The following is a 9743-nucleotide window of genomic DNA, read 5'->3' as shown; positions in this document are numbered from 1 at the left end:
GGGCACACCTGACATTCTGGTCAGTAGGACATGAACACGTGAAGAAACAACCCTCCACGTCAGATAACCACCTCATGGCTCTAATCGAATCCTGGGTACCATCGAATGTCAGGGGCTTCGTGTTATCGAAGTCCCAGTACTGGAAGCCCCGACTGGCTCCACCTCCTCCTGCCGCTCTTACAGCCGATGCAGCTGCAGCGGCAGCCATCTCTGAAAGGGCTGCGTAACGCTCGTCGAAGTACTCAACCATAGCGGTCTTAATAGACCCAAACATCTTCGGCAGCTGTGCCCGGAACATAGCAGCAACCTCATCATGCATGATCTCTCGAATCCTGGCATCCAACTCCTCGGTACCCATCTGCACCACAGGCTCAGGTGTTGTTGGCCCCTCCTGGCCTCCATCTCCTGATCCTAATCCTAAACCGGATCCAGTCACAAAGCGTCTCGTCATCACCATTCTGAAACATACCACGAGATATCAGATAACCCACATGAATAATTGGGAACCAACCCCCGACTAAACCCTAGGGGTTGTGATTTCCTTGATACGCGTATGGATCCTGTGCTTTCAGTAGTACGGGCCCATACTACCTTCCACACCTACCCATATTTGTCTCAAGTATCACCACAACACCCTAACAATATACATAAGCATAGCGAGCACTCAATCCTCACTCCTAGAGGAAAGCTAACTGTCTCACAACTGACCTACCGGTCCCACACAACTCACCCATCCATGAAACATCCACCAACCCTGTAGCACTAGTGTATACTAGCCATACATAATGATGGACCCTATAGACTTCCGAATATCCAATCCTACCCTAAATCCTTAATCGATAAGAACAGAGTATAAGGCCAAATCAAACATTCTTGGGCTATAAGATCTTAATTATGTACAGTCGTGATGCATACACAAGTAACTACAGTAATGGTGTCAATCTCACATAAAGAAACCCTAGGCTAGCAGGCATCACGAAATCATGCAATTCTATCATGCAATTCCTAAGGATCCCTAGCCTAGTACTAGCACGTTGTTCTAACATATCACAATATCAAATAACTGTATGGTATTTTGGGATCTACTTTCTGGCTCCGGCTGATCGTAGACTTTGCATCCTCCTTTCTTATTTTGAAAACCATTTAACGTTATTTCGAAAATCTTTTTCCTTAGTTTGAGACTGGATTCGCACGAATCTTCCTCCAATTCACTCAAACCAAGGCTCTGATACCAACTTGTAACACCCATAAAATTCAAGCCAATTTAAAACTTTTAAAACATTTCCAAAACCATTAACAATTACAAAACTTGTTTTCAAAATGTATCATATCAGAGTATCCCAAAAACATAGTCATAAAAAGTGAGGAGTTGTACGATTACGCCTTCGCCTTGCCGCGATCCCCTGATGTACCTAAAACGATAAACTGAAACTGTAAGCCCGAAAGCTTAGTGAGTTCCCCCAAAATACCGATACACATACAATCCACATAACCATGTCAGCAATATCATAACATAACAAACCGAATAGCATGTAATGGGTCCACAGCTCACAGACCGGATTACTGTGACAACCCGAAATTTCTATTCTGTACAACATTTCAATTCATTAGAAGTCAACACAGTTACTGCTAATTTTCAAACTTTTTAGAATAAGTTTGAGTATTTTAGGATTAACACTTTAGGAGATATCAGGAGAGAGGATGCCCTAGGGTTTATTGTGCAACAATAATCTTTCAAAACTCCAAAAGATTAGAGTTTACGGCCTAAACAAAGGAGTTTACGGCCGTAAACCCTAAGGAAGGGGGTATATAAGTGACACTTAGTCATTTATACCACTTTTTCCACCTTTCAAGAACAAAGCTCAAACTCTCTCAAGTATCATCCAAAGATTTCTTCAAGATCTTCATCTAGTAAGTGTTTCTAGTCCTATTAAGTGGTTATATTACTTAATCTAGTGTTTTAACACACTTCTAACCATGAAATCATTCCAAAAGGTTCAATCTTCAATTTTCACCAAGAACACCAAGAACACACACTAGTGTTCTTGGACTTTTGGCTCATTTCAAGCCTTTATCTTGTAAGTACTTCTATCCTAGAGTATGTTAGGGCTTGATACACTTCTTTACAACAAGAAAACACCATTGAAACACATGATCAAAGGTGTTTACGGTCCAAGAACACCTTGGACCGTAAACCCTAATTAAGGGGCCAAAGTGACCCTAGTCCCTTCACAAGCTTTGGAAACTAGTCTAGACTCATTCCTTAATATGTTTAGGACTTGGAAATGTCAAAAGACCATAAACCATAAGGGTTTACGGTCGTAAACCCAAGATCAAATGGTCTTAGGGCCGTAAACTCCTCAAAGGAGTGAAATGGTGCCCTAACCTCTTCCAAAGGCTTAACCTTCAAGTAGAAATGCTTCTAGGGACTTATAAGGCTTCAAATCAACAAATGGTCAAAGAAGTATGAGTTTACAGCCGTAAACTCATGGGTTTACGACCGTAAACTCATTGAGTTATGGTCAAGAAACCGTAAACTCAAGAAAGGGGTTCCTTTGAACCCTAAACCCAATAGCTTTGTCCTACAACACTTAGATGCAATCCTTGGGACTTATAGCACCTATATAAGGTGTTTTACATGTCTTAGGATGTCTTAACTTTGTTAATTAGTTGTTTAAAGACTAATTGGATACATATATGTGTATTTATATGTTAATTAGGATCATTGTGTGTGTACAAGTCTTCACTTGACACCTAGCAATCCTATATCTTCAGTTCATACCCCTTAATTAACCTTTTAAATGTTTTTAAATGCTTTTATGGGGGGGAGTACACGTTGGACTTCTATAGTTATTATATCAATCACATGTGATTAATAACTATCAACAAGTGGATTTTCTTACTTTTCAAATGGTGTTACCAAACTGTTTTACCTCAAACTGTTTTACAAACTCCTTTTCATGTCAAATACTTTTACTTAAACTCTTTTATACTTATATATTGTCAAATGCATGCCTATATATGTATAGTTATATAAGTAATGTTTAAAGGACTTAGGACGGCTGGCTCGCTTGATTTCCTTTTCCTCGTTGGGATGTGGCTTTAGGGCATCGGTTATCCATCCGAAGGTCGTCTAAATATTAGTTGTATATCATGTATACATACTTAGTCATAAAAGTTCTTTCATTCAGTTCCATACCTTTGGGTAGCAAGGGTATACAAACATGTTCATACATTACTAGTAAGCTACCATAGGGGTAGTTTAGGAAGATACTAAAACTATTACTAGAACAATGAAACATACAAAGAGTCAGTTCATTCATGAGTCAATAATATACAGAGAACGAGATAACAAACAATACCATACAGAGAACGAGATAACAAACAATACCATACAGAGAACGAGATAACAAACAATACCATACAGAGAACGAGATAGCAAACAATACCATACAAAGAGAACATACATGCTAGATAGAAGGAGAACATACAATACAGCTAGCACATTCATTACATATACATTATTATATTTATGTGAGCCACTAAACAGGGCATGACACTACCTGCCATGACTGTTTTTTTTGTATCCAGAATCTCCTTAATTGGGGAGCGTATGAGTTTGTGTATAGATCTATACTTGATTGACTATCCTACACCTTGCTGCTAGCTACAGTGGGACTTGCAAGTCTACGGGTGTCAAACGTCATTTCTTACGACGTCTTACATCGTCGTTTTACTATAGAGTCGGTAGCAGGATACAGACCGATCACATGGTACTTTAAATAACAAATGGTTTAAAGTAGTTAGTACAATAGTAGTTCCTTAATAAAACACTACAGTACTAATTCATTTTCCCTTTACATTTACTTTGTGATTTCACACAATAAACAATAATGTAAAAACTATATTTTTGGTTAATGATAGTCAGAATTGGAAAAATACACACTCGTACAAGAGACACACACACAGACACTAGATGCCTTGGTAGAAGGCTACTGTTAGTAGAAAACATAGGGTTTTCTAGGAGAGTTCAAACAATTACAAACTTTTACAAAACGTATACATTACAAGACTTACAAATACTTTCATACAAATACAGACACTAATATACTTATGATCTCACTAGCTTTAAAGCTGATACTCGCTTTCAAAATAACTAGTATTCTCAGGTCGCCAGTAGACAGGTACCGGAGCCAGGTTTTTGAGAAGATGCAGCTTGTTCAAGACTCATCTTTCATTTTGATTTATATTTTTGGTGTCTATAAAACTTGACAGAACACACTTGTATGAAATTATATTATTAATGCAATGGATGATGTTGTTGCTTATTTACTACTTTGCATTGTTGTGATACTGTACATGACGTCCTCCACCCCCGAACGATTCGGCCGTTCCGGTTTTGGGGTGTGACAATTACCCCCTGGGCCCACAGTGTAAGTCTGGATTGCCTTCAAGGCCCACAGCTCGCATCTGGATTGCCACCGAGCCCACAGTATGAGTCTCCCTTAGCCCGAATCTGGAATGCTCCCGGGTTTGTTGGTTACCGCACAGAGCAGTATCACATCAACCCATCCCCCATAACATATCAACATATAACATAACTACTGAGCATGCAGATAATCATATAACAACACAGGTAGCCCTACAGATCTACCTAACTGGCATAACCACTAGCATGCAACACTAACTCATGCTTAACATCTAACACTGCTACGATACATATCCAATGGGCCGGCCTTGGTGCCTTAGACCCCTTTGTATAGTGAGGATAACTCACCTCGCAATCGTCGACTCGAAAGACAAGCTCAACCTCTCGGATCACCGACACGAACTCCACCACCTATAGTTATTTCAAACCATATTCATAAATCTCCAATTTCCCAAAATGCCCCCCAGAAGTCCACTGGTCAACCCTTGGTCAAAGTCAAAGTCAATGGTCAAGGTCAACAATCCATGTTGACCTCAAATCGTCGAGTACCCTTAGATACTCGTCGAGTTCCCAGCATAACTAGGCAACTCGCATAGGTATTATAGTGACTCGTCGAGTTCCTACGGTTTGCGGCCGTAACCTCTTTGGCCAGCTCGACGAGTTCCTCTTGCAACTCGCCAAGTCCATACGTGTCCAAAGGTTGTGAAACCCTAGCCGAATCGCCGAGTCACTCATCTGACTAGCCGAGCCCACAACAATCTTCATCGGACTCGCCGAGTCTTCCATGAGACTCGCCGAGTCTCTTCAGTCCTTTATCCATATAGAGTCTTTTTAAGCCATGCAAGGGCTCCAAATTGTAGATCCAGCTTCCCAAGGCATGTTTATCACGTAAAGTTGCAAACTTTACGTGCATGCAAAGCTCTAAAGCCTTAAAATGACAACACCAAGCTTGTAAAGAAGTCCTACACTTGAGAGAAGGCTCATACTTGTCAAAGTTGATAACTTTATGGATCTAGAGGCAAAAGAAAGTCCAGATCTGAAGTTACAACTTCAGATCTTGGCTTAAACACAAGAAACCTTTCCTAACACCCACCCCATAAAAGACTAAAGAAGAAATGAGCCAAGGAAACAGTCTAATACCTTCAAAAGAGTGTTAACTGAAGTAGACCTTGCTTCCCCACGGGTTCCTTGCTTCAATTTACTTGTTTTTCCCAAGAGTTTCCTCACCAAGATCCCTCTTCCAAGCTTTAACACACCAAAGAACACACACACACGATTTAGGGTTTAAGGATGTCAAGAAGCTGTAAAGGGGAGGCTGGGGGAGGCCAATGATCCTTTAAATAGGGTACATAACCCCGAAATTTAGGGTTTCATCTGTCAGCTCCTACTCGTCGAGTCCCTTCTTGGACTCGGCGAGTAGGTCACTAAAATACGTGGACCAACCCGCTGCTACTCGACGAGTAGGGAAACCAACTCGTCGAGTAGACCTTGAAATCAAGAAAATCATATCAATAACTGATAATCGGGCGTTACAAAAAATGGTAAAAATTTAATGTTATTTAGTAAGACAATTTTATGAATAGTTATACTGACAAACTCATAATCAGATTAAAATATATGGGTTAATATTATAAAAGACGTTAGATTTTTAGAATTATTATGTTTTGAGCTAAACTTTTTTATTTTGAAAAAAACCCTCAATTTTTTTCATTTTTGTCTTAGATCTTTTAGTGTTTTGTTTGGACCAATTTTTCATTTTAACTCATAATTCACAAGCCTATTCTTGTTGTTTATGTTTTCAACAATAAATTTAAATGAAACATCGTATTGTTTATTGTTTATAGGACATGAATAAATGGTTTTTCTATACGGTTACGTACACATTTTAATCTATTTTTAAAATTACTCCTTAATTACATTTATGTCATGGACCGGACTTGAGCCCAACCAAAAAAAGAAGTGTATATCACTACACTATACTGCTATGCTAAAAGCCTATGGTACGAATAAATGTGGTTGTGTTCAATTATTGTTGACAAGATGTATATTGATATCTATTTGTAAAATGATCATAGATTGTTGTAGGTGAAAATCTAATTTAAGCTTTTATGTGATTTGATAAATAATGATATCACTATATTCCTCAAGTTTTTCCTATCAATAGTCATATTAATAATAGTAGACTCAGCAAATTCCTTCATTATATTGTTACTAATTTTGAAATTATCATATACAAAAGCTTCCATGTCCAAATTAACAGATGCAAAACCATTTGCAGTACAGTTGCATCCAATTTAATAGATGTAGAACCTTAAATCTCTAAATCAACAAACATAAAACTATGTGATACAAGTTCATCCAAGTTACCGGACAAAAATGTTTTAGTTTCTAACTTTGCAGATATGTGACCATTTGTGATACAATTGCACCAAGTTAATAGAAGTAGAACCTTCGGTCCTCAAATTAGGAAACACAAAAACTATTTACGATACAAGTTAGCATATATATATATATATATATATATATATATATATATATATATATATATATATATATATATATGCATATGTTTCAGTTTCCAACTTAGAAAACACAAATACGATTGAACATTAATTTTCTTCCATCAATAACATCAAACACCAGCAGAAACAAAAATAGAAGAATTACAAGTTAAAATAACTGAAAAAAATACATGGGATGTGAAAGTTTTTTCGATTGAAGTAGACGAGAAGAAGGGCTTAGAGACGATTAGAGACGAACGAGGATTGAAGATTTACGTGATGTTTTTTTTTTTTTTTTTAATTTTCATTTACCTCATTAAGAGCATTATAGGGATATCAAATTAAATTAGATGAGATGGAAGATTGATAACAAGTGTCATAACTTTATTGGGTAGGAAAGATAATAGGAAAACATAGTAGGAAAACATAATAGGAGACAATTTAATTTCTCAAAAAAAAAATCATGTTTAAAAGACATTGCCAAACTATTAAAATTAGAAAGAAAAAAAAAATTAACTAAAAAAATCCGAAAATATAATATTAATCAAATAATCAATATTTATCAAAACTTAAAGAGTGAGCTTGAAAACTTCCTAACGAAGGATGAGACCGTGGAGTGCGAAGAACTTCGGCCGAGGGCTATTTTTGCCTATAATATTCTGTTGACAGAAGAAGAAGAAGAATCTACTAGTACACAACTAACCAGTAGGCGAAGAACGCTTCCAACAACATCACCTGTATCCTTCGAGGAACTGGTTTTCAGTTCCGATCCCAAATTCAAATCAAGCACAACAGCTTGGATTCGAAACTGAAAGATGCAAAATTGGTTTTCCGCCGCCGGCGGTGACAGTAGCGGCGATACTAATCGCAATTCACTTCCAAAGACGTTGTCGTCTTCCTCTTCGTCGCTGCTAGCAGATTGGAACTCGTATGCTGCTACAAAAGGCTCCGATGTAGGCTCTAGTAGCCTCGTTGGTTCGTTTGATATTGAATCGGCTGTTAGGTCTGCCAACGACACTGTGACTGGCACCTTCAATGTGTAAGCCGCTCTACAATTTCTTCCTCGGTTTATTTTACCAAACTAATTGAGTAATCGAGTTGCTGATTTGGGGATCCTTCCGTATTTCATTGATCTGTTTGAATGTCGATGAATTTTTTGTGAACAAACGACTGAACACTTGAATTTTCACTTGATAATGTTTACAATCAAGGCTAGATTGAGAATTAAAGAACAGACTCTGTAATCTCACACTTGTAATTTGATCTAGGCTTCGTGATCTGCAAAATTGAGCTTACGATTTCTCAATTCTTCTTGGCTATTAACGTTAACCTAATAATCAATAACCACCTTCTATTACTTGTGATTCGTGCAATTTGAAGTTGATAATGGCAATGCTTGATTATGAAAATTATGAAAATTGAAAAATGTCTGTTTGATTCTTGTTCAGGGTATCTAGAGGAGTGAGTAACATACCAGGAAATTTACAGTCTGCTACAAGTAACATCCCTTCAGGAAAATCTCTCATGTATTTTGGGCTTCTACTTGCATCAGGGGTGTTCTTCATTTTCGTGGCATTTACCATTTTTCTCCCTGTAATAGTAATAGTCCCTCAGAAATTTGCTCTTTGTTTCACTGTTGGATGTGGTTTCATAATCGGGGCATTCTTCATGCTTAAAGGCCCAAAAAACCAGTTTCTGCATATGACATCATCAGAGGTAAACTACTAAACAAACACAATCTTAATCAGATCATTTTCTAACATTTTTTTTTTTTTTTTAAATTTGTTTCAGAGACTTCCTTTTACATTGGGATTCATAGGCAGCATGGTGGGGACCATTTATGTTTCCATGGTTCTTCATAGCTATATCCTCTCTGTGTTCTTTGCTGTTATTCAGGTATCAAAAATTCATTCTTGTTTTAAATTTAAAAAAATAATAATAATAAATATAATTTGTTTATCATTTTATGACAGGTTCTTGCCCTTGCATACTATTGTATTTCATATTTCCCGGGTGGATCAGCAGGGATGAAATTTCTAACATCTTCAATGACTTCAGGAGTCTTGAAATGCTTTGGGCGTTGACCATTGACCTTTGTGATTCTTATGGATTTTTGTACTTTTGAACATATAGTCCCTTTATCATTACCAAATTTGTTTTTGAGATGAGTCCATTTTTTTTAATCTAAATATTGTGATTACTTCTTTTACTTTTATGTTTTAATCTGTTTTGAAACTCCTAAATAGAAACAAAATACAAGGAGAACTAGATAACTTAATATTGAGCATTAGATGAAAGTCATATAATAGCTCACATCAATATTCTTTCTTTGGTTTTTGTGGTTTGTTCAAATATAATATCAACACATCAATATCTTTTTTTTAGTTTTTGTGGTATTTTTGAATTTAATGTCAACGTTTTGGCTAAGGGAGTTGATTAATAAAAGTTATAATCAAAGTGGGTATGTGCAAGATTTATCATCTTCAAAAGGGGTTGATTACTATCTCTCGGATGATTGGAAATAGAACAATGAATCCTTTTATGTTTAAGGACTGAGGAAGAGAGCACAACCCACATTTGGCACATACATTGTAGGCATCTAAGTTACAAAACCATCTGAACCATGCAACACAACTAGATGGTTAAAATGTTACCTCTTGTGAGAGGACATATTAAAGACAAAATTGCAAAATTTATCCGTCGTTTGCAAATTTTGTGGGCGGGTCCAAAAAGTTTCAAAATTGCATAGAAGTTCTAAGATTAGGAACTTCCTGTGAATTTGGTCCTGATTAATTTGAAAGGATTATATTATC

General features: G+C 37.0%; 1 protein-coding gene across 1 annotated transcript; it reads left to right on the top strand.

Moving 5' to 3' along the window:
* Positions 1 to 7512: 7512 nt before the first annotated feature.
* Positions 7513 to 9139, top strand: LOC145111911 (protein transport protein sft2-like). Its single transcript, XM_079048146.1, has 4 exons — positions 7513 to 7969; positions 8379 to 8646; positions 8722 to 8826; positions 8904 to 9139. Exons 1-4 carry the CDS (start codon positions 7746 to 7748, stop codon positions 9012 to 9014), a joined length of 708 nt encoding a protein of 235 aa, XP_078904272.1. The 5' UTR covers positions 7513 to 7745; the 3' UTR covers positions 9015 to 9139.
* The last annotated feature ends 604 nt before the right edge of the window (positions 9140 to 9743 follow it).

The sequence above is a fragment of the Lactuca virosa genome, chromosome 5 (assembly GCF_052849685.1).
Source record: "Lactuca virosa cultivar CGN04683 chromosome 5, Lactuca_virosa_CGN04683_v6, whole genome shotgun sequence".
NCBI lineage: Eukaryota > Viridiplantae > Streptophyta > Magnoliopsida > Asterales > Asteraceae > Lactuca > Lactuca virosa.
Note: the sequence above shows the minus strand (reverse complement) of the source record. Positions and strands in the feature narration are given on the sequence as shown.

Excerpts from the sequence above, each read along its gene's own strand:
- LOC145111911 (XM_079048146.1), top strand. The coding sequence starts at position 7,746 with ATGCAAAATTGGTTTTCCGCCGCCGGCGGTGACAGTAGCGGCGATACT. Across the intron at positions 8,647-8,721 it reads TGCATATGACATCATCAGAG|AGACTTCCTTTTACATTGGG; the intron begins GTAAACTACTAA and ends AATTTGTTTCAG. Across the intron at positions 8,827-8,903 it reads TGTTCTTTGCTGTTATTCAG|GTTCTTGCCCTTGCATACTA; the intron begins GTATCAAAAATT and ends ATTTTATGACAG.